The sequence below is a fragment of the Pipistrellus kuhlii genome, unplaced genomic scaffold, assembly GCF_014108245.1.
Source record: "Pipistrellus kuhlii isolate mPipKuh1 unplaced genomic scaffold, mPipKuh1.p scaffold_m20_p_8, whole genome shotgun sequence".
Classification (NCBI taxonomy): Eukaryota; Metazoa; Chordata; class Mammalia; order Chiroptera; family Vespertilionidae; genus Pipistrellus; species Pipistrellus kuhlii.
In genome coordinates, this window is record NW_023425584.1 from 33,982,305 (window position 1) to 34,008,402 (window position 26,098).

The 26,098-nt window shown below is 39.4% G+C and overlaps 1 protein-coding gene across 11 annotated transcripts in view; it reads left to right on the top strand.

The window, feature by feature from the left end:
* NSD1 (nuclear receptor binding SET domain protein 1) overlaps nt 1–26,098 on the top strand; it is a 133,992-nt gene that overhangs the window by 79,158 nt on the left and 28,736 nt on the right. For all 11 annotated transcript variants that reach the window (XM_036424008.2, XM_036424009.2, XM_036424004.2 and 8 more), the window contains 8 exons: nt 5,848–6,004; nt 8,039–8,244; nt 11,601–11,713; nt 12,959–13,228; nt 14,720–14,836; nt 17,385–17,526; nt 21,436–21,542; nt 24,694–24,898. In XM_036424008.2, the coding sequence (XP_036279901.1) occupies nt 5,848–6,004; nt 8,039–8,244; nt 11,601–11,713; nt 12,959–13,228; nt 14,720–14,836; nt 17,385–17,526; nt 21,436–21,542; nt 24,694–24,898 (1,317 nt within the window). The remainder of the gene's footprint in view (nt 1–5,847; nt 6,005–8,038; nt 8,245–11,600; nt 11,714–12,958; nt 13,229–14,719; nt 14,837–17,384; nt 17,527–21,435; nt 21,543–24,693; nt 24,899–26,098) is intronic.

Sequence of the window (26,098 nt, forward strand, 5' to 3'; positions counted from 1 at the left end):
ATTTTATCATTCCTTTTTATTTATTTATTTATTTGTTTATTTTTAATTTTTAAAAAAATATATTTTATTGATTTCTTACAGAGAGGAAGAGAGAGGGATAGAGAGTTAGAAACATCGATGAGAGAGAATCATTGATCAGCTGCCTTTTGCACACCCCCCACTGGGGATATGCTCGCAACCAAGGTACATGCCCTTGACCGGAATCGAACCTGGTACCTTTCAGTCCCCCAGCCGACGCTCTATCCATTGAGCCAAACCGGTTTCGGCTATCATTCCTTTTTAAATTGACTAAATTTTGTTGATTAGTAACTTTTTGGCAACAATTTCTCCAACTTCATTTTTTTAATATCTACTTACTAGAGGCCCAGTGCATGAATTGGTGTGTGACTGGGGTCCCTTGGGGTGGCCTGCAGAGATCTGGCCCCAGTTCATGCCCCCTGCCCTGCAGCCCCACATGGCACGCGCATGCTAAACACACACACACACACACACACACACACACACACACACACACACACACACACACCTGCTCCACCATCCCACCTGTGGGGAGATGGATCAGGGCCCGGGGAGGCCTCCCATGCCTGACACACTCAGCATCTGGGAGCCAGGCAGCAATTGCACCTGCCATGTTCCACGCCTCCCCCTTGTGGTCAGTGCACATCGTAGCAAGCTGTCGAGCTCTGTTGAATGACCATGCAAGGGAACAATTTGCATATTAGGCTTTTATTATATATGAGGATTGGTGGTGCAATTTTATGAAAACTTGGCTGGTTATAAACATGTTGATGGACTAATTTAAAGAAAACAAGGAACGTGTAATTTAACGAGCATCACTTTTGAGGAATTTGGGTATACGAAATAGTGCTGCTCTGGCCATTGTGGTTCAGTGGTTAGAGTGTCAGCTGGCACACCCAAGAGTCTCTCTCTGGTTCAATTCCCAGCCAAGGGCACATACCTGGGTTGCAGATTCAATCCCCGGCGCATGTGGGAGGCAACCAATCGATGTGTCTCTCTTGTATCAATGTTTCTCTCTCCTCTCCTTCCCTCCCACTCTCTATGAAAAGCAATGGAAAGAATGTCCTCAGGTGAGGATTAAATAGCAAAAGTAGTGCTAAAGCCAACAAAGAAGTGGAAAATTTTTCATTTGCTCTTAAGATTTATTTGACATGACAAAGTTCAAATTCCACCTATTGATTAGGGTTTGCAACAAGACATAGTTGGTATCCTCAGACTGTGGTATTAGTATGTAATAAGTAAAGTAGAATATTAAGTTAATATGTGTAGAAAATGAAGCTTTGTTGTAGTTAGCAATGTTTTAATGCACAAAAGAGGACTGTGTTAGCTTTGTTATTGTCCTGTGTTAAACTTTATGAATCATATATTCTTTTTTGTTCTTGTAATATAAAACTGTCTTGTGAAAACTGCTGCCTATTATTAATCACCTTTCTTTTGTGTAGAATAAAGTTAAAAACAGAATTTTGGTATTTAATAGCATTTAAATATAACATTCTGTAATTCTCCCCTTAGAATGTAAACATGTATCTGGGATGCCAAAGTGCAGGCTCCAACTTCTTCATGTTTCTTGAACTTGGGAAGATGAAATTGTTTATGCATTAGACTTAAAATAATTTTTTTGAAATACTTGAGGATATGTCTTGACTGATTTTTTTAGAGACAGATGAAGGGGCTGGGGTAAGAGAACCATAGATTTGAGAGAAAAACATTGATTAGTTTGGTTGCCTCCCGAATAAGCCCTAACCAGGGATCGAACTTGCAACCTTTGATGTATGAACAATACTCCTGCTGAACCACCTGGCCAGGTCTAGGTTTTTTATTTATTTCAGAGTATGATGAAATGAATGGGAATTGGTTTCAGAATAGAAGTGCCCATGTGATGCCAGTCCTAGCTGATGGAATGGTTGGACTCTGAAAAGATATCGAGTTCCATGAGTGCCCAAGAAAACTTAGTAGTTGCAGCAGCAGCTCTCAAAGTGTGATCCATGTACTAATATTGCTGAGAAGCAGGGAGTGCCTAGATACCCTTTCAGTGGCTTCCATGAGATTGTAACTCTTTTGTATTAATGTAAAGATGTTATTTGCCTTTTTAACTTTGTTGACATTTTCACTAATGGTGCAAATCAACGGTAGGTAAAACTGGCACCTTAACACAGGTCATGGTGGTGGCTCCAAAACTTTACAACTCCAAGTGTTCATTGTATTCTTTGTTACACATACTTGCAGTAAAAATCATAAAAGTGCCGAAACCGGTTTGGCTCAGTGGATAGAGCATCGGCCTGCAAACTGAAAGGTCCTGGGTTCGATTCCGGTCAAGGGCATGTACCTTGGTTGCGGGCACATCCCCAGTAGGGGGTGTGCAAGAGGCAGCTGGTCGGTGTTTCTCTCTCATCGATGTTTCTAACTCTCTGTCCCTCTCAATTCCTCTCTGTGTAAAATCAATAAAATATATTTTATAAAAAATAATAATAATAAAAAAAATAAAAGTACTCCTTTTTCTAACTATTTATCTGTGAGGGATAAATTTATCTTTTTCTTTTTTCTTTAAATAAATTTTTGTTTTAAATTGATTTTTAGAGGGGGTGAGAAAGAGAAACATCACTTGGTTGCCTCCTATAAATGACCTGCCTAGGGACCAAACCTGCAAAAAATAGGTACGTTCCTTGACGGATTGGAGCTCACAACCTTTTAGGTCTGTGGGACATTCCAAACAACTGAGTCACCTGGCCAGGTCGAGAGATCGTTTTCTTCATGGACATCATTCAAACAACATATTGCGAAAAATTTAATTTAAATATTTGTAAAAATGTAAAACCTTGAGCTCACTAATAATTTTTTGTTTTGGAAATATATATATAAAGTATATTAAAATGTTATTTATGTTAACAATATATTTGTTATTAAAAATGAATTAGTATTAAATTTTTATTAATTTCAGTTTCTGTTTGGTAAATATCAATAGTTTTAGCCTTTGGGAATCTCCCTTGTTTTTTTAGTATGAAGTGCTGATGCAAAAAAAAAAGCCTGAGAACTTCTGATCTTGTTATCTAAGATTATCTTGGTGGTCGAGCACTGGGAGAGAATAAAGTCTTAGAATTTTATTTATTTATTTTTTTGCCCACATATAGGAAAGACTGAAGGTGTTATCCAGAGTATTAGGATAATATGATGAATTGCCAAATTGGAAGGAATCCATTCCTAGAATTCAGCAATGTTTAATTTTTTTTTTTTTTATCCTCTTTCACCAAATGATACTTTTTCATATTTTGGTTCCTTTGATGGTCCGTGGGTTTTTCCTCTTCTGTCTTCCTACCTTTATCCTGTACATGTCCTTTACTGCCAGCATAGCCCTCCTGCCTGCTTCCCACCTATCTACTCAGATTAATCTTGCTTATTTCTTTCCTCATATTCCATTATGTCCTTCCTGCAAAGCTGATGTGCTTGTCAATTAATTTCTCTCAGCTCTGACCTTTGGCTGTTTTCATTGGTTGTTTTTTTTTTGTTGTTGTTTTTTGTCCAGATATCTTATGTAATATCCTTCTTTGAACATATAATTCAGATACCTTTATTGTATGTGAAATATTCCTAGTGTATCATGAATGCCATATTGGTAAAAGGAAAGTTTTTCTGTTCAGTCCATGTAGTTGGTAGTATTGTGACTCAGCAGATAAAGCATAGATAGGAATGTTATAGAAGGTATTACATTATTGGAGCTGTTAAACTTATGTGACTATGTCATTCTTTTTTTTTTAATTATATTTTATTGATTTTTCACAGAGCGGAAAGGAGAGGGATAGAGAGCTAAAAACATCCATGAGAGAGAAACATTAACAGCTGCCTCCTGCACACCCCCCACTGGGGATGTGCCCGCAACCAACGTACATGTCCTTGACTGGAATTGAATCTGGGACCCTTCAGTCCACAGACCGACGCTCTATCCATTGAGCCAAACCGGTTTTGGCTACTATGTCCTTCTTAATGTCCCCTGCTAAAATTGTTTCACTTACCCACAAAATGCACAAGAATAAATGAGTTTCAGAGCATAGAGTACAGGCTATATATAATATATTGAGTAAACAAATTATTCAAACTTATTTTGTAACAGTCTTTTCCAAATGATATCTCACTCTGAATTTGAACTCTTGTAAACAACACAGATAAAAGGATAACTTCTATAATTGAAGCATAGTTGGGTCTTAAGCACATGTACCTGGCCCCCTCAAAAAAAAAATACCCCAAACCTTGTTTTAAGAGCCTGCTTTAGGTCATTGAGAAAAGGAAAGGAACACAGGTGGAAATGTACAAGAATAGTGTCACAAAATTAAGTTTCTCTTAGGATCTTACAAGGTAAAGGAGGCACAGTGAGACCACAATAGATATGGATATATACCTTGTTAAGGTTTTATTCCTCACTAATTCCTTAGGGTGAAATTTAAGAGGTACATGTTTGAGTCTGGCATGTTATGCTCATTTCTGGCATAAGATAAATAAGGTCTTTTTTTTGTTTTGTTTTTTTACTTTATTTTTATTGATTTCAGGGAGGAAGGTAGAGGGGGAGAGAGAGAGAGAGAAACATCAATGATGAGAAATAATCATTGATTGTTTCCCTTCTGCATGCCCCATACTTGGGATTGAGTCCACAATTCTGGCATGTGTCCCAACCAGGAATCAAATTGTGATTTCCTGGTTCATAGGTTGATGCTCAACCAGTGACCCACACTAGCCAGGCTGAAATTCTTTATTAGTAGCCCTAACGATTTCAGATTCAAGTGTGTAAATTGAGTCACTTTGAGTGAAAATTCTTAAGAAGTAAAAATTATCACTGCAATACATATAATAAACGTCTGAAAACTTGAATGGAGGGGAGGAGAACTTACATGTAACTGAAATTTATGCAATAAAGTACATTACTAGGTGTGCTTTTTATCACCAGTGCTACTGCTAGTCCTTATTATTTATACATTACAAAGAAGTAGAGTTGTTAGAAATAACTAATCTCAATATTTTGATCATTATATTTTATTCTGTGTTCTTTTGTTTTTGATCATTGTATGGTACCATAATCTATATCCTTTTTATCTTAGGTATTACATTTGTGCATTTATAAATGTGATTTTTGAAAGGTGCCATAAGTGCCAAACCAAAAAAAAAAAAGCAATTGTAAAAGTCAGACACTACTATGCAATTTAATCACTTATATACTTATTTATTGTTCATTGTAGAAAACACCTTACCATTGAAGGAATCACAGCTCAACAAAAAAAGTGAATTCCCAAACAAAGATAGGACTTGGGTAGTGAACATACAATAAAATGTGCAAATGATGTGTTGTAGAATTGTACACCTGAAATCTGTATAAATTTGTTAACCAGTGTTACCCCAATAAATTAATAAAGGTGGGGGGGAGAAAAGTGAAGTGAATTCCCCAAGGCCATATGATCTTAGAGCTTAGATCTAACAGCAGTTGAAGGTTGTGCTTTTTTATATACTGATCATTGTTTCTCATTGATATTCTCTTTAGTGTTTTGCCTTTTAGTGAAAGGAAAGAAATGTATATATGTATGTATATACACATGACTTTTAGATGTTTGCCTTAACCTAATTTTGCCAATAAGATCACATGTTTATTTGCTGTTAACCTAACTAACTTTTAGGGGTGTGGTTTAGGAATATTGGAAAGGGAGCACCCTTGTAGAAAAGTCTCTCTGAATAACTAATTAAATTACTAGGCTCTTGGCTGAGAAATAATTGGTCAGGAACCAATGTTTTAGCTGGATCTTTATATGTAGCCTTGTGATTCTGAGTGTCACATTTTTTTTATTCTTATAGGAGGCAGCCTTCTGTGCTGTGATTCTTGCCCTGCTGCTTTTCATCGGGAATGCCTGAACATTGATATCCCTGAAGGAAACTGGTATTGCAATGATTGTAAGGCAGGCAAAAAACCACATTACAGAGAAATTGTCTGGGTAAAGGTTGGACGATACAGGTGAGTAAGGATGAAGACAGGCAATCATTTCTTATATCATCATGTTTCTTGGGAACTCTTAGATATGGTGTTTCATTCATAAACACACATGCGCACACACATGCACACCAGATGCTTGGTGCACAGATTTGTGCATCAGTGGAGTCCCTCAGCCTGTGCCCTCTCGCAATCCGGGACCCGTCGGGGATGTTGGAGAGCGAGTTTCAGCCAGATCCCCACAGGTCAGGCCGAGGGACCCCACCAAATCTGTGCACTGGGCCTCTCATCCTATCGAATAAAAGAGTAATATGCAAATTAACCATCACTCTGCCACACACAAGCCAATCACGAGCAAATATGCAAATAAACCAAACCAAAACTTTGTACCTTAAGTAGAGGCCTAGACTGGCAAAGTTCCAATTATAGAAGATAAATAAATCCCAAGAGAAATGGCGTCCCTTCAGGCTAAAAAGTTTCAATTGTAGAAGATAAATAAACCCAGATATCAGGGCCTCCGCTTGGGTTGACGGGGCATGGCTGGCCTGCAAACTACCACAGGCCCCTTGCCCAGGGGCAGGCTGGGCTGAGGGACACTCCCCTCCTCTGTGCATGATTTTCGTGCACCTGGCCTCTAGTACTATATAATAAAGAGGTAATATGCAAATGTTCATTATGCTGTCACTCCTAACATCCTATCACCAGGAGGGCGGGGCCTTGAGCTATGAGCAGGGAAGAGCTACAGGAGGGTGGGGCAGCAAGCTATGAGCTACAGCAGTGGTGGGCAGGGCTGCCAGCTGAGGCAAGCGTTAGCGAGCTACTCATGCACGAATTTTTGTGCAGGGCCACTAGAATAACAAAAACCTGTGTATGTACCTTCTAGTTAAACAAAGAGTTTATTACTGGTGCTTTTGAGTCTTCCTTTCTGAATTCATTCTCTTCCTACCCTCAGAGATAACCACATACTGCACTTTGTGTTTTTTATTCCTTTGTTTTGCAATATAGATTAACTATATGTATAATATTTTGTTTGGCATGTTTTAGGTCTTTATATAAAGGAATATTTATATTTTCCTGCAACTTGCTTTTTTCATTCTCTGTTCTCTTGAGATTTATTGTTAATAAATCTCACAGTACTCTAGTTCCTTCGTACAACATAGTCATACATTGTTGTCTGTGTAGTTCATTTAATCATTCTCGTTTGCACTATGAACATTTTGTTAATATGTTAGTGTACATGCACAGAAGCTTCTCTGGTGGCATTCTCAGGATAGAATAGCATGGTAGGGGTTTCTAGCTTTAATAGCTAATATCAAATTGTCTTCCTAAGAGTTGTGGGGTTTGGGGACAGATTTCTTTCTTTCTTTCTTTCTTTCTTTTTTTTTAATATATTTTATTGATTTTTTTACAGAGAGGAAGAGATAGGGGTAGAGAGTTAGAAACATCGATTAGAGAGATTCATCGATCAGCTGCCTCTTGCACACCTCCTACTGGGGATGTGCCTGCAACTGAGGTACATGCCCTTGACCGGAATCGAACCCGGGACCTTTCAGTCCCCAGGCCGACGCTCTATCCACTGAGCCAAACCGGTTTCGGCATGGGGGCAGATTTCTTGATGTCATTTTTCTATCCTTTTTGAAGGCCAAATTATATTTCATGACAGTGTACTGTAGTTCTGTCATTCCCTTAATGTTGAGTATTTAGGTTGTTTCCAGGTTTTCATTCTTCTAGATAATAAATTCTAGAATAATTTATTATAAATAATTTTGTAAAGCTTTCATATTTCTAATTATTTCCTGTTATATAATCCGTGAAATAGAATAACTGAATATAAGGGAGTATGTCTGTGTATGGAAGCACATTTGTGCAGGTAAGTGTTCTCAGGCTTTTGGCACATAATACTTGGTTTTTCTTTAGTTTGATTATTAGAATGCACAAATCAGATTTTAATGTGGATAGGTAAATATTGCTATTCCTTATTCCTGTTCTAAAAAGTCAGTTATCTTCCTAGTGCCTTGCAGTGTTTTAGTTTTCTTTCTTTGTTTTTACCTTTCCCAGATGGTGGCCAGCTGAGATCTGCCATCCTCGAGCTGTACCTTCCAACATTGATAAGATGAGACATGATGTGGGCGAGTTCCCTGTGCTCTTCTTTGGGTCTAATGACTATCTCTGGACTCACCAGGCCAGAGTCTTTCCCTACATGGAGGGGGATGTAAGCAGCAAGGATAAGATGGGCAAAGGAGTGGATGGGACATATAAAAAAGGTAACCATATATTTTTTATTTCTCAGATCAACACAGACCTTCGTTGGCAAAGAATTTCTTCTGTGTTATAATTATGTGTTATAATTCATATACATTCCATTAGCAACTGTGTTCTGCCCTCAGGATATATGTGGCTGTAGTTACAGGATTTTGTGGGGAAGTTGACTATCATAATTCTTTTTGTTATTTATCTTCACCTGAGGATATTTTTCCATAGAGTAAAAAAAAAAGATATGGTTGTTGCGGGAAGAGACTGAACATAAACTGTGCACCTATGGATGAGGACAATGGGGGGTGGGGAAAGGGCAGAGGGTGGGGTGGGAACCTGGTGGAGGGGGGAAGAAATGAGGAACCTTTGTAATAATATGAACAATAAAGATTGATTTTTTAAAAAAGATAAAGATAAAAACACATCAATTGGTTGCCTCCTGCTGGGCCGGGGAGGAACTTGCCACCAAGATTTATGCCCTTGACTTGAATTGAACCTAAGAACCTTTGTTCTACAGCCCAACATTCTATCCTCGAGCCAAAACGACTAGGGCCATAACTCATTATTTTTCAATCCAACCTTTACTTAACTGAAATTTCCTTCAGGAGGTTTTTTGTCTCATCAGTTCTGTTTTTAGTTTACTGGGAAGAGATAAAATTCACCAAAAAATTATGATGCAAGATAAGAGTGAAAGTCTAGCAATGAAGGATTTGGGGCCAGGAGGGGTCGAGTTAACTATGAATTTTCTCTTACTGTATAATGAGTAAAGGTTGATCTGATAATTGAGATAATAAAAAAAATCACCCTGCAGGGCATAGAGTTGGCATCCCCTCAATGATAATTATCTTCTTCTATTAGTTGTACTTTGAAAGGCAATATAGGTATCTCTTGTTATCTATCTATATTATAAAAGACCCATGGCCGTAACACCTTAATGACCAAAGGAGCAGCTGCAGGCAGGGCGGGGCGCAAGCTACTAGAGTTATGAACGGCAGAGAGCATGCATGAGCTACCTGGGTGATGCGCAGGACAGCCAGCTGAGGCAAGTGGAAGCGACCAAACGACTGGTCACCAGGAGGTGCATGGAGCACCTATTGGCCCCTCCCCTGGGCCGTGAGTGGCTAGTGGGAGAAATGTTTCTATCTCTCCTATTGGTCCACAGCCCCTCCCCACAACCTATCCCATCCCCTATCAGCCCCCACCACCCTGATTGGCCTGAGGCCCCTCCACTCAGCCAACTCTGCCCCTGATTGCCCCCCATACCAATCTGGGGTGGGGCTGGCTGGCCAACCTCCCACCAACCCCCACCTACAGGGAGTGGGCCTAAGCCAGCAGTTGGACATCCCCCAAGGGCTCTCAGGCTGCAAGAGGTCACAGGCTGAGGGCCGCCCCTCCCCCGAGTGCACGAATCTCATGCACTGGGCCTCTAGTACATATATAAAAGCCTAATGTGCAAAGTGTCCCCTAAGGAATTTTACTCACTGAGAGTTCGATTGCTAGCTATGACGTGCGCTGACCATCAGGGGTAGCACAAAATGAAGGAAGTCCCCGTCTGATAGCCGGCAGCTGCTATGGATCCTTCCCTGCATGAATTTTGTGCACTGGGCCTGTAATTTGAATATAGGTGAATATTAGAATATAAGATTTTGTCTGCATAGTAAAGAGGGGTTCTAAGCAAGTGAAACTTCGTGGTTAGGTGTAAGAAGATATTAAGCCAATGAAACTTCCTGGATAGAAATGAGAAAGGTGTCTGTTAGCAAGATAATTGATAAGATATTTGCCTAATATTATTTCCATGAGTCCTCAGATGTTGGTGATGTCGTTTCTTGTATAGATATGAGCTATAAGTACTAATACTGTAGGAACTTGAGTTTAGACTCAAGTTCTCAGGGACCAACTGACCAACATTTTTGCCTGAGATGGCTACTGACTCTGAACAAGTTAATAAAGCACATGTGGAAACACACATTGAATCTAACATGCTAAGTAAGGGACTTTCAAGTATTTGGTACAGTTTTAAGCACAGGGTCAGGAGAGCACTGAGCTATTTGTCTGAAAAGGTAAGTAATTTATATGGTCAGATCATAGTTTTAGAAATCTCAGTCTGAGTAGATTGTATGGCCATAAAAGGTGAGAGAATGCCATCAGGAATGTCAGTGTTTTAATCGTTCTGGGGAAAGATGACTAGACTTGTCACAGGGAGGCCTCTATAGGGTAGAGAGAATAATGATTACTAGATAGACACTAAATAGATAGACTAGGCAGAATATGCTCAATAATAGGTTGAAGGAAGGAAGGACTTTAAGAGGGACTTTAGTAAAATTTAGAGAACACCAGCCAAAACAAAACTCTGCTGGATGGCGACAGAGAAATGGAGAAAAAGGGATAAATTTTAAAGAATTGACAGCCTGGGGAAAGCCACAGAGAGGAAAGAGGGAAGAATTTAAATTATTTTCAGAATTTTTAACTTACGTAATCAATAATGAATTAAATTTTATTTATTTAAATATATTTCCAATAATTTCAGAGACGAAGGGAGGAGGGAGAGAGAGATAGAAACATCAGTGATAAGAGAGAATCATTGATTGGCTGCCTCTTGCACCACCCCCAAAACTCCCATTGGGGATCGAGCCCGCAACCTGGGCAAATGCCCTGACTGAGAATCAAACCAGTGACCTCTTGGTTCCTGGGTTGATGCTGAGCTACACCTGACTTAGCATGAATTAAAATTTTGATTTAAGTATAGAAGAATGAGAATCCTAAGATTTTGTTGAACTTTTCAGATGTATTACAATCTTTAAAGCAGTGTTTCCCAACCTTCTCTCATGATGAGAATCACCTGGTGGAGTTGTTAAAACAACAGATTCCCGGATCCCAACTAAGAAGTGCTAAACTAGAATTTTTGGGAACATATAGGTAAAATTGTATACTTAACTAGTGCTCTAAGACAGATTTTATATACAGAGCACTAAGTTAGGTATGCAATTTTACCTATATGTTCTCAAAAATTCTAGTTTAGCACTTCTTAGTTGGGATTCGGGAATCTGTGTTTTAACAACTCCACCAGGTGATTCTCATCATGAGAGAAGGTTGGGAAACACTGCTCTAGAGAATAGGCAAGGAAGAAAAGAGAACTTCAACTTTGGATTTTTTTCCACAGGAACACAGCATGTTTTTATGCTGTATCTGAATACCCTAGGGATTATAACTTACTGAAAGTAGCAGTCATATATATTTTAGTTTTATTTATAGCGTTGGTGATTTTTGTCTAAAATATGAATTTTTCTGCTACTTAAAAGGGGAGGGGGGGAAAGGTAAAATAACTCCATTCACAGGCTAAATGACTTATGCTGTTGTGTTTTCTTAGCTCTTCAGGAAGCTGCAGCAAGATTTGAGGAGTTAAAGGCCCAGAAAGAACTAAGACAGCTGCAGGAAGACCGAAAGAACGATAAGAAACCACCACCTTATAAACATATAAAGGTGAGAAAAGACTTCATGAGACTCCATCTCAACAAGAGAGACCCTTAGAGATTGCCCCCTTACTATTATACTCAGCTAAAATGGCACCACCATGTGGCAATAGCAAAAACCAGTTGCAATTTACTTGGCCTATCAGCTTTGAAATTATGATTTTATTAGAATGATAGCCTAGCCAGTGTAGCTCAGTGGTTGAGCATCGATCCACCCAGGAATCAAGAGGCCAACAGTTAGATTCCTGATCAGGGCATGTGCCTGGGTTGTGGGCGTGATCTCCTATAGGGGGCGTGCAGGAGGCAGCCAATCAATGATTTTTCTCTCTCATCAATGTTTGTATCTCTATCCCTCTCCCTTCCTCTCTAAAAAATCAATAAAAATATTTCTTAAACTTTTTTATTTAAATTTTTTCATTATATATATTTTTTTATTTCAGAGAGGAAGGGAGAGGGAGAATCAAAACATCAATGATGAGAGAGAATCATTAATTGGCTGCCTCCATATCCCCACTGGGGACTGAGCCCACAATCAGAGCATTTGCCCTTGACCCTTCAGTCCATGGATGGATGCTTATCCACTGAGCCAAACCAGTTAGGGCTAAAAACCAATTCTTTTAATGACTTAAAAATTTTGTGGGGTTCATATTTTGTACGTTACATAAGGCTTTATTTTTTGACAAACTGCCTAAATATTTCCTCCAAATTTTTTATTGTGGTAAAATACAGGTAACAGAATTTACTATCTTAACCCTATTTAAGAGTTCGACAAACGCATTCATAATATTTATACTTATTGCTAGCATTCATCTCTAAAACATTTTTTATCTTGTAAAACTGAAACTCTGTACCCATTAAACAATAACTCATTGGCCACCTCTTCTTTTTGTCTCTAATTTTGCTTCTCAAAGTGCATTATTTAAGTGGGACCATACAGTATTTGTCTTTTGTGACTGGCTTGCTTCATGTAACATATCTTCCAGGTTCATCCATGTTGTAGCATGTTTCAAAGTTTTCTTCCTTTTTAGGCTGAATAATAGTCCATTATTTGCTTAGCCATTCATCTGTAAATGGACACTTGATTTGCTTCCACATTTTAGCTGTTGTGAATAATGCTGCTAAATCTTAATGCTTCAAAATCATAAAAAAATGTGATATGCAACTTTAAGGAAAAGAAATCTCCCTTTTATAGGTCCTGAATTGTCTTGTGTTGACTTGTCTGATGTACTATGTATAGTATGTGTTTCTTTTCCAGGTGAACCGTCCTATTGGCCGGGTACAGATCTTCACTGCAGACTTGTCTGAAATACCCCGTTGCAACTGTAAAGCTACTGATGATAACCCCTGTGGGATAGACTCTGAGTGCATCAACCGCATGCTGCTCTATGAGTGCCACCCCACAGTATGTCCTGCCGGAGGACGTTGCCAAAACCAGTGCTTTACTAAGCGCCAATACCCAGAGGTGGAGATTTTTCGCACATTACAGAGGGGCTGGGGTCTTCGAACAAAAACAGATATTAAAAAGGTGAAGAAAACTTCTTAATTTCCAATTTTTTTCTCATTAATTGCTTAATATGATTAATTCTTCTTGATGACTATGAGAAAATTGATCATAGGGAAAAATAACATAGTGTAAGGATAAACCTTGTTACTGTTCTTGCAAAGCATATCCTTCTAGAGTTTAGAGGCTTAAGAATAGGTGTTCTCCTTATCTGTAACATCCTTAGTATTGATCATGTTCATTGTGTGTCAGGATGAGAAAACAAGGGAAATTCAGAGATATTATGCCCTTATTTGCTTTTTTTCTTTCTGACTATCTTATCACCTGTAAGCACATCATTTAGATGTGTAGATCACTTACTAATAAAGTTAAGTGTATTTATACTGAGGAAAAGTAGGTTTGGGTTCATAGAACACAAAGGAAAAGATGATTGCTCCTTTTCTAATGAAAATGAAGTAATATCTTCAAATTTAGAAGGACCAGCAAGTTTCTAAAAAATAGACAATATTGTGAAGTTTTTTGTGTAGAATAAATCTTATTTGACATTTAAATAAAATAAACCTTATTCTGGTTACACTTTCTAAAGAATTTCACTGAATTTGTCTCTAAGAAAGGAAACGAATCCAGGTTGACCTGTTCAGTCATTTGCCAAGACATTGTGCTAAGGATGCAGTGATCAACAAAGAAAACATGTTCGAAGCTTTCATAAAGTTTACATTCCAAAGGGGGAGAGACATTGCAGAAATCATCACCCAGGGTAGAAGCAGAAAGGTTTCTGGAGGCATGTGGCAAAGGTTTTTGAAAATATTTTAAGTTGAGACTTAGAAAATAAGTACTTATAGGCTTAGTCAGCTGAGTGTCAAAGCATTGCATATAGAGGAGACAGCATGAGTGAGAGCCAGTATGACTGTGGTGATTAAGTCAGTGGAACAGTAGTCTGAAATGGGTAAGGGCAGCAGGGCATGTTTCAAGAAAAAGGAACCTGCCTATTAGGAAAACTGACTTTACTAAAGTATTTGGATAGGTAAAGGGGAATTAACTATTTCACTGTTATATGGAGCTTTAGTTTATTTCCATTTTGGTTGTCCAGTGTTTTCCTCTTTCTCCAAATGGCAGAGGTAGGAGTGGGGAGATGATTTTTAATATCAGATAGTTGAAGCATTGTATTTGTTAGTTTTTTGAATAAACCTTTTTTAAGTGACTAGTTACATACACATGAATTGCTTTGGAGAGTTAGTGGGAAATATTGAATCTGTTATTTTTTAAAGTAAGGTGTACTTGACCCTGGCCCATGCATTCAGTGGTTAGAGCTTCGGCCCATACACCAAAGGGTCTCTCTCTTTCCCCGTCCCTTCCAGTCTCTCAAAGTAAAAAAAAAAAAAAAAAAAAAAAAAAAAAATCACAATGGAAAATATTCTCAGGTGAAGATCAATAAAAAATAAAAGTAAAATGTACTGTACTTGTAAATATAGTTGTGTGTTTTGCCGTTAAGTCAATAGCTCTTTCTTGTTCTAGGGTGAATTTGTGAATGAGTATGTGGGTGAGCTAATAGATGAAGAAGAATGCAGAGCTCGAATTCGTTATGCCCAAGAACACGATATCACTAATTTCTATATGCTCACCCTAGACAAAGTAAGTAATGGATTGTGAAATTAGTGTTGTCCTAGCCATAGTGTTTGTAGGCATGTCATACACTACCTAAAATAGTGTTCAGGGTTCTAAAATAGGTAAGTTTGCTCATTTCTGGCTATACATACATGGCCAAAGGCAATACTGCTTTTATCTATTTTTTTTTTAGCTATGCAGTGTAAGTTGGGGACTATATCTGTTAGTATTTTCTGAACCCAAGTCAGCTTTTCAATTATAGGAGTTTTCTGATGAGTTACACTTCTTTGGTACCTAGAATTATATTTGGAACTGTTCCTAATGCTAGCATTATAATGTATTTATTTTTTGTGTATCTAAGCTTCCTCTTTGTACCTGAGTGTTAGGTTCTACTAGCCCATCTCCCCGCAACCCTTTTCTTCCACACAGGATTTTTTCCTGGTGTGAAACTTCGTAAACATTTCATTTTTATCAAGTTGTATCCTTATGGTTTATGAGATACTCAATTCCAGGTGTTCTCATCTTTGTTTGAAATGGGTCTTCAGTATTGGTATTAAAGTCTCCTTAGGTGATTTCTGAGGGACTACCTAATTTAGTGGATGGGGCAAGCTTCTTCTTTTAGGTCACATGTGTCAAACACAAGGCCCGCGGGCCAAATCCGTCCCGCCAGGCCTTGCAATGTGGCCCGCACCGCGCTGTCATCACTGCACTCCGCTGTGTTTCCATCACAATGACAGTTTATGACTGTTCAGTAAACCATTCGGCCCGCGATTTAGGCTGGATTTTAGATTTTGGCCCCTTCTCTGATTGAGTTCGACACCCCTATTTTAGGTCCTCAAACTTCAGCATATTATCAGAATCACCTAACAGGCTTATTATAGCACAGATTGCTGGGCCCCCACCTCATAGTTTCTGCAAATTCCCAGGTGGTAATGCTAGTGCTGATCCAACAAGTATACTTTAAGAATCACTCTTCTGACGACCAGCATGGCTCAGTGGGTAAGCATCAACCTGTGAACCAGGAGGTCGGGGTTTGATTCCCAGTCAGAGCACATGCCTGGAATGCAGGCTCCATCCCCACTAGGGGGCATGCAGGAGGCAGTCAATCAATGATTCTCTCTCATCATTGATGTTTCTATCTCTGCCTCTCCCTTCCTCTCTAAAATCAATAAAAATAAATTTTTAAAAAACAAAAGAATCAGTGGGAAAATACCCTCTGGTGAGAATTAACAACAGAAAAAAAATCTGAATTGACATTTCTCCAAAGATTTACAAATGGCCAAAAAACCAAGAAAAGGTGCTCAGCATCATTATTCATTAGAGAGATGCAAATTAAAACCACATTGAGATACCATTTCATACCCACTGAAATAACCATATAAAAAAGGCAACCCCGGCTGGTGTGGCTCAGTGGTTGAGTGTTTTGTTTTTAAATTTTTCTTTTTCTTCCACGTGACAGCAGTGATGCTGACCACAATGGGAAGAGCAGGGACCTGAGCAGATGTTAGAAGCGTGCCCTGCTGGTTCAAGCTCTGAGCTTCCACACAGGTTTTCAGCTGTCTCGCTAGACTAAAGCAGCGAGTTACCCCCCTCTCACCTCCACACCACCCTGACCAGAGAGGACAGGATGTACCTGGCAGCTCTCCTTTCCATCTGACCTCAGAGGTTGAGTGTTGACCTAGGAACTAAGAGACCAATGGTTCCATTCCCAGTCAGGTGGCATGCATGAGTTTCTGGCTCAATCCCCAGTAGGGAGCATGCAGAAGGCAGCAGTTGGGTGATGTTTCTCATCTATGTTTCTATCTCTATCCTGCTACCTTTTTCTCTCCCTAAAAATTAATAAAATATGAATAAATAAGTTAATGAATAAAGGCAAATAATATATTGGTGGATATATGGAGAAATTAAAATTCTCAGACATTGCTAGTGGGAATATAAAATGCTGCAGTCACTTTGGTAACATTCCTCAAAAAGTTTATCAAGAAGTTCACATATAACCCAGCAGTTCCACTCCTACATGTATATCCAAGAGAAATGAAACATATGTTCTCACAAAAATTTGTACATTAGTGTTTTGTTCATTCATAGCAATATTGTTCATGATAGTCCCAAAATGGAAGCAACCCAAATATCCGTGAACTGATGGGCATCAACTGATAAACAGTGTGCTCTAAAGACTAAAAATGAAAAAGAAGACAAAAGAATGTAGTCTATCCAAACGATGGAATATTATTCAGTCATAAAAAGGAATGCAGTGCTGCCCTAGCCGGTTTCGCTTAGTGAATAGAGCATCAGCCTGCGAACTGAAGGGTCCCGGGTTGGATTCCAGTCAAGGGCACATGCCTAGGTTGTGGGCTTGATCCCAGTAGAGGGCATGCATGAGGCAGCCAATCATCAATTCTATCTCATCATTGATGTTTCTATTTCCCTCCCTTCCTGTCTGAAATCAATAAAAATATATGTTGTTTTTAAAAAATAATAATAATCACTCTTCTGGGAGACTCAAACTATGCATAGAACCTCTAGTATGTTAAAATTCTCAGAAAGTGATGAGCAGTATCTGTTGGAATTCTAGGATCGGATCATTGATGCTGGTCCCAAAGGAAACTACGCTCGGTTCATGAATCACTGCTGCCAGCCCAACTGTGAAACACAGAAGTGGTCTGTGAATGGAGATACCCGTGTTGGCCTTTTTGCCCTGAGTGACATTAAAGCAGGTAAGAATCACCTAAGAAATATGGAGCTAAAAATGGAATTTCAGATTTTATCATCTTAAAATCCCATATGTCCTATGATCTAAAACAAGGTTTGCAAACTCCTGAGGATATATATAAAAGACTTGCATGGTACTTGGCATGGATTTTGTTGGTGATGGTGGGGTTGTGATAAAATATACATAACATAAAATTTATCATTTTTAAGTGGCATTAAATCCATCGACATATACAACTATCACCACCATCCATCTTCATAACTCGTCATTTTCTCCTAGTGAAACTCTGTACCCATTAAACACTAACTTCCCATTATCCCCTCTTCTAGCCCCTGGCAATCACCAATTCCATCTCTGGATTTGACTGCTCTAAGAATCTCATTTAAGGGGAATTATATAGGATTTGTTCTTTTTTTGTGACTAATTCATTTCATTTTACATGGTGACTTCAAGCTTTGTTATGGATGATTTTAAAGGAATACATTTCCAGACCTTTTATATGAAAACCTCGCTTCCCTCTGGCCACTGGCAGGCACCCAGGACCTGAGCTTCTCTCATAGCCCTGGCTTCATCCAGGACATCTGGTCTAATTAGCATATTCTGATTTTATCTACACTAATAAAAGGTGCAAATTGACTGTACCTTCGAGACACCTAACAGCCAATCTGGAGTGAGTATGCAAATTAACCCAAAAATATTGTGGGTTAATTTGCATACACAGGCGCCTAAAGGCCTCTGCGCTGCGTGGAAAGGCAGAAAAGTGCCCCATTCCAGAGCAAAAGCAGTGCTGGCAGACAGGGAAAGGAAGGCCCGTTCTTTTTTTTGTTCTTTTTAAATTCATTGATTTTTTTTTTACTGAGAGGAAGGGAGAGGGATAGAGAGCTAGAAACATTGACCAGCTGCCTCCTGCACACCTCCTACCGGGGAGGTGCCTGCAACCAATGTACATGCCCTTGACCGGAATCAAATTTGAGACCTTTCAGTCTGCAGACCGATGCTCTATCTAGTGAGCCAAACCGGTTTCGGCAAGAAGGCCATTCTTGCACAAATCTTTGTGCATCAGGCCTCTAGTTATTATAGATTTATCTTGCCTTAGAAAAGCATCAGCAATCCATGGCTCCTTACCACCCCTTTCGCAGGACCACCGCCCCCACCCCCCCCCCCCCAAACAAAAAAAATCCTTTTCTCTATAATTTAAATATACTGCCTAGGAGTTGTTTTGACTTTTCAGAATTTTAAAGGTTCTGACAATTTTCATATTTCAAAAATTTAGCCACTAGTTCTCTCCCGTGTTGCACTACTTAAAGTATTAATTGCGGAAGGTAATAAATTTTGATTGTCACTGTGCACTGTGGTCTACTCTGTGATGCTGCTTTTAAAAATGATGACTTGTATCAAGTTTTTTAATAGATGGCTTCAGAATAAATTCGATAAATTGCTACATTGTAACAGGAATTATGAAGTGAATACAATAACAGCTACCATTTATCAGATGCCAGACACTGTTCCAAACATGTTACCTAATATAATCTTCGCAAAAGGGCTATAAAGTATGTGGTATCATACCTATGTTACTTGGATTTTTGGGTTTCACTTCTCTCATTCTTTTCTTCATTTTTCTCTCTATCGACCCCAGGATGAGGGTATGATTCCTCTGTATTAATTACTCAGAAGATACTCGGTTATATGACTTTAGTTCTTATATCTGTCCTGACTGCTTTCTCTAGTACATTTGTTCTCAGAACTGTAGTCTCCATGGGGATGGTTTCCTCTGGCATATCTAGCTACAAATTTTCTCTTCTCTCCTGTATCAGCTCAGATAGCATGTGTGGCAATTCATAGATCTTCTTGTCCTCACTGGACTTCCAGTCTGTATGGGTGTGATGGAAAAATGAGACAGAATCTGCTGAATGCCATGCAGAGTGCCTGTAGGAACTGTGGCCTTGGCAAATGGAATCAGAACTTTTCAGCCTACTCTTCTTACTCATCCAACTTCCTTAGCTCTTCACATACCTGTGATTTTCTGCCTCCCACATGTGTCATATATACTCCCTTCCCCATCCCCGATGAGTTCAGACCTCTCAAGGATTATTGTATGTTGGACTCTTCTAGGATGCTCTGAAGTCTTTCCTTTATGTGCACTGATACATTTTAATTTATCCCCTTATGTACTTATGTTTACATAGTGGATGCTGAATGAGCAGCAGATTATTTCAGGTATCCTGCTATCTTATACTTATGTATAGCATTGAGTTGCATTATAAGCACATAAAATTTATGAAAATTGAATCATATAGTTTTAATTTGCTTAATAATAATAGTGTGATAGAATTATCTGTTATTTAGTCCAGTAAATTCACAGTGGATGTGAGAGGGGAAACATGATTCTGCTGTTATCTTGGTCAATCTCAGTTCTTGCAGGTTCCTTGCATTTTAAGCCTTTCACCAGGCCATGAGTGGTTTTAGTATTCAGACCATTTTGTACCCCTAAATATAAGCTAGTTGCTTAAAAATGTGCTTGACCAAATAAATAATCAATTTCTAATATTTGATGGAAAACTATATTGATTATTCTCACTGGTAGGTAGATGAATCCATCTGCAAAGTGAAATTTAAGATTTGACAATTTTGACTGAATGACTATCATCTAAGCCATTACCTCTGCCCAGAGACATCCTCTCGGTATACGTATATAAAATTCTTGTATTTATTTGTTAGGCCTTTACTAATGTGTTTTGAGTTTGAATGTGTTTTATTTGCTTTCTTGGTTTTGATGACGTGCACAACAGAAAGGAGACTTTTCCTACCTTAAAATCTATTTGTACTTCTCTTTTTAAAAGTTTACAAATTATTGCTATGTTATTATATCATATTCTCTCAACAAGCCTCTGTATGAGGTTGCTATTTCTCCATTTAATGGATATACTTGGGGCTCAAATCACTCAGATTATAATGTATATGGGATGTAAAGCCAGGACTTTATTTAGGTCTATGATATAGAGTTCTCTCATATTATTCTATATTGAGATGTCTCCCCTTTAGTGCTGCCAGGTGCTCACCTTGGCACAAACAGGTTTTCTTCATACCTGCATTTCCAATACCTGGCACATCACTGTAAATTGTTGTCTGTTTTTGGTAATGAATTAATATACCAGTATTTTGGATCTGAATGGTTAGAAAACAAATTTTAAAAACCAATTTGAGCTGAAGCCGGTTTGGCTCAGTGGTAGAGTGTCAGTCTGCGAACTGGGGGGTACCGGGTTCGATTCCGGTCAGGGGCATGTGCGTTGGTTGTGGGCACATCCCCGGTGGGGGATGTGCTGGAGGCGGCTGGTCGATGTTTCTCTCTCATCAACGTTTCTGGCTCTCTGTCTCTCTCCCTTCCTCTCTGTACAAAATCAATAAAATATATTTAAAAAAAACAACAACAAAAAACCAACTTGAGATATTAACACTTCTTTAGTAAAAGTTAGTTTAAATATTAGTTGTTAAGCCATTTAAGTTTTTCTCTTATTAAGTTGTATTAGGTGATTAATAATGTTATAGGATTGGAACTTAACATTTCATTAATACAGTGGGATTTGTAGTTAGTTTTTAATGTATTTTTATTGATTTCAGAGAGGAAAGGAGAGGGAGAGAGAGAGAAACATCAGTGATGAGAATCATTGATCAGCTGCACACACCCCCACTGGGGATTGAGCCCACAACCTGGCATGTGCCTGACTGGGAATCAAACCATGGGGTCTTGGTTCATAAGTTGACACTTAACTACTGAGCCATGGCAGCTGGGCTGATTTTTTATTCTTTCAAAAATTAATAATTTCCCTTAGAAGTCAACATACTTTTTGTTATTAATGCAGAAATAATATAATTAATACCACAGATATTAATCTTTTCATTGTCTCTTATGCAGGCACTGAACTTACTTTCAACTACAACCTAGAATGTCTTGGGAATGGAAAGACTGTTTGCAAATGTGGAGCCCCAAACTGCAGTGGCTTTTTGGGTGTAAGGCCAAAGGTACTTTCTAAACATTTGAATCGAGAATAGTGGTGTGGTCCTCCCGCCCTATCATTGCAGGACTGGGTCTTTATTTTGAGACTAGTGTCCCGGAACACGAAATTAATGCATGGAGGTGTGTGTCCCTCAGTCCAGCCTGCACCCTCTCCAATCTGGGACCCCTCGAGGGATGTCCAACTGCCTGTTTAGGCCTGATCATGGTAGGGTCAAGCCTAAACAGGCAGTCAGACATCCCTCTCACAATCCAGGACTGTTGGCTCCCAAATGCTTGCTTGCCTGCCTTCCTAACCACTTCTACCTGCCAACCTGATCACCCCCTAACCACTCCCCTGCCAGCCTGATTGATGCCTAACTGCTCCACTGCCAGCCTGTTTGCCCCTAAATGCCCTCTCCTGCAGACCTGGTCCCCCCTAACTGCCCTCCCCTGCATGCCTGGTCCGCCCTAACTGCTCTCCCCTGTAGGCCTAGTCCCCCCTCAACTGCTCTCCCCTGCAGGCCTGGATCCACCCCCAACTTCCTTCCTTTGCTGGCCTGGTTATCCCTCACTGCCCTCCCTTCCAGGACTGGTTCCTCCCAACTGCCCTCCCCTGCTGGCCATCTTGTGTCCACATGGGGGCAGCCATCTTTGTGTGTTGGAGTGATGGTCAATTTGCATATTATTCTTTTATTAGATAGGATTAGATAGGAAAGAGGCCTGTTGTACAGGTGGGGGCCAGCGGGTTTGCCCTGAAAGTGTCCCAGATTAGGGAGGTGGTTCCCTTGGGGCCTGGGACGGCCTGGGTGAGGGGTCTGTGGCGGTTTGCAGGCTGGCTACACCCCTGGTGACCCAAGCGGAGGCTCTGGTATCTGAATTTATTTATCTTCTATAATTGAAACTTTCTAGCCTTTACCAGAGCCAAGCCTCCTGCTCGCTCTTTGTCCGCAGCCATTTTTGTTGGGATTTATTTATCTTTTATAATTGAAACTTGGTAGCCTTAAGCAGATGCCAAGGCAGTCCAGGGCTGTGGAAACTTGGCTTCCTCCAGTGCCAAGGGAAACTCAAGCTTTCTTCTCCCTACAGCTCCATGGCTGCTACCATTTTTGTTAGGATATATTTATCTTCTATAATTGAAACTTTGTACCCTTAAGCGGAGGCCAAGGCAGGCCAGGGCAGGTTTAAAGCTTGGCTTTCTCCATTGCCGGGGAAACCCAAGCCTCCTGTTCTCTCCGTGGCAGCAGCCATCTTGGTTGGGTTAATTTGCATACTCACTTCTGATTGGCTGGTGGGCATGGCTTGATGGTGTGGCGGAGGTGCGGGTCAATTTGCATGGGTGTCTCTTTGAAATAATGACAGAGAATAGTTATCATGGTCACTGGCAATTTGCTATGTAAAAATTCTGATGATCAGTTTGGTGACACAGAGAATCTTTGAGTACTGTTAGAGTGTTTTAAACAATCTAACTTCTAACTGGGGATATTTTTTAGCTAAGAAGCCTGTAAATAGAAATCTTAAAGTGGGTTATTTGCCATATTTTTATTGGTCTCAGTTGGTAATCTTACTCATATTTCCTAATAAGCTACTTATCTATATATATAAAAGCCTAAGTGACCATTACAACAAAATGATCAGAACGAGTGGTCAACTAGTCGCTATGATGCACACTAAACCCCAGGGGTCAGACGCTCAAAGCAGGACCTGTCCCCGATGGTCAGTGCACTCCTACTGTCAACCTCCTGTGGCCTCTCCCCACAACCAGCGTTGATCGGCCCTCATGGTGGTGCCGGCTGTTACCTCCTCATAAGCTTCAATTGCTGGCCAGGCTAAGGGATTCTACCAGTGCACAAATCCGTGCACCGGGCTTCTAGTATTATATAATACTGTCAATAAACATAGGATCCTTAATTTTATCATTGTAACAAAGTATAAACATTGTTGTGAGTTTATAGTATTTTATATATGCTGTTTAACTGAATTATAATTCTATAACTGTTAAGAATTGTCTATAAGTCTGCATCCTACTTTTGTTAAATATTATAAACTCTCCTTGCTGTTCCATAGTCTTCTCAATCATTATTGTTAGTGACTGTTAAATTTTTTATATAATGGGTGGACCATAATAGTTGAACATCTGGATACTTCTAGATATCTCTCTCATAAGTAACAGCACACTGAAAATTTATGTTTAATTTTGATGCATAGTAGATTATACAGTGACTCTAGTTGGGTATTTCCATTATGGTTTTTTGATTATGAAGTCAATATTAAGAACTGAAAAATTCAAATTAGTATAGAAACCTATAACTAAAGATAATAATCTGTTTGAGCAGTTACACATCAAGATGAAGAGTATCCAGTAATTATTTTATTAAGTAAGGAAAATTATTTTTATATTATGTTGGATTTTGTTTAGCTGGTTGAGTTAAATGGTCTTATTCCTTCAGATGCCCAGTTGACTTTTTACCTATAAATTAAAATATAACCGAATTTAACCCGAATTTAATGATGTTATATACACTGGGAATGTTAGTTTCTGCATCCTTAAGGTCTTGGCAACTTTTCACACATGAATCAATAATAAGAGAATTTCAAGAGCAGAAGCTTATGAAAACCACTGGGTTTGATGACCAAGAATGGGAGCACAGAGAAAACCTGCTGTTCTAGGATCTGTCTTAAGTGGCGGACATAATTTGATTTAGATAAAAATGCATATCTTGTTGAGGCCAAGGACCATGAACTAGATTTTTTGTGTCTTCCAAGCACATGGCTCATACTAAGTGCTCAGTGAAGGTTTGTTGAATAAACTAAGAAATGTGTATGCACACAAAGAAGTCTTCCTTAGTTATGAAATTAATGTAAAAATAAAACTTATGAAAGGGGTGACCTTTAACATCAGCCTGTATGTCAACAAAAAGAACATATCTCTCTAATTTCATTCAGGTAGCAGGGTAGTTGGTACAAAAGTTAATTAATACAACCACTTATTGGGTACCTTACTATAATACTGTGATGGGTTAGGTGCCTTTTCTGCCTTTTCTCATACCTTTACAACAGTCTATAAGGACTGTCTCTTCCCAGAGGAGAGACTGAGACACAGAGAAAATAGTTAACCTGGTCAAGATCATGCAACTAATGTGTTGACAGAATGCTGACTACTCAATATCTGACCTCTAGAATCAACCCATTGCCACAGAAGAAAAGTCAAAGAAATTCAAGAAGAAGCAACAGGGGAAGCGCAGGAGCCAGGGTGAAATCACAAAGGAGCGAGAGGATGAGTGTTTCAGCTGTGGGGATGCTGGTCAGCTTGTCTCCTGTAAGAAGCCGGGCTGCCCAAAAGTTTACCATGCAGACTGTCTCAATCTAACCAAGCGACCAGCAGGTTGGTGCCAAAATCTGTAAAGAGTGTTCCTTGTTCTCAGCCAGAATTCTCAAAGCCCTCTGGTCTTCCCATGCATCCCATGCATAGTATTGAGGGGATTTGGGTCCATGTTCTTAATCTTGGACTAAATAGCAAAAGTTTAGAACCCTATTTTTATAGAGAAGGGAACAGAAATTCACTTGCTATATATCAAGTATTTTATTTCTGTTATGTTATTTTATCCTCCTAACAACCCATAAAGATGAGATCTTTTCACTTTCCCATGACGTAGATAAGGAAACTCAGAATCAAATTTGGTGAGATGATTTGTCTCATTAGAACATATAGATGTAGGAGCTGGATTGAAAGCCAGGTTTTCTGACTGAACTGTGTCCAGCACGGCCAGTGGTGAACCAGAGGAGGGACGGTAAGGATTAACATGGTAAGGTCCCAGTCACTGGTGACTGACACTATACTTTCTGTCCAGAAGACAAAACAGGCTGGGCGCTTAATGTGTTAAAGAAAACAGACAAGGGAATATAGTTCGGGCCAGGTGGATCAGTGACACAACCTGTAAGCCGAATCTTTATAGTTAGATCACACAAAGCAAAACAAAAGAGTGGTCAAGATGTTTATAATGTTCTTGTGAGTTTCAAGTCTACTTCTTTCCTGTTGCAATTCTCTGAGCTCTATCAAACTTTATTTTGGCAGCACTTGCTACACCGCCCTCAGCCCACAGCCCTCAGCTACATAGGACTACAGGGTCAGATTATAAGGTTAAGCTTACAACCATAGCCTTTGGCTGTAATTGTGCTTGGGAGGGCTTTGTCCTCCAAGCTGGGACTTATAGATGGCGTTGCCAGAAGAGGACCTTGCCCTTCTGTCAGTCCAAGGCTTGAACCTGTCCAAACACTGCAGCCACTCCATATCTGACCTCGTTTACTAAAACACGTTCCCTTTCTAAACAAAGAGCAGTTGAGACAGAGTGGAGCTTTAGATCAGTTCTAGTCAGTGAGGTGTGGACTGATACCCTTTTAGACCTCGTTAACACACTTCCCTCTGAAGGAGATGCAGAGGTGTCAGTTAGATGAGGAAACTGCTTAGGCAGATGTGGTACCTGGAAATTTGTGTGTGGAGAAGTCACTAACTTGGTGGTGATTTGGAATTAGCGTATTTTAGGGGTTTGGACCTGTCATCTATTTTAAATTTACAAGGATAAGA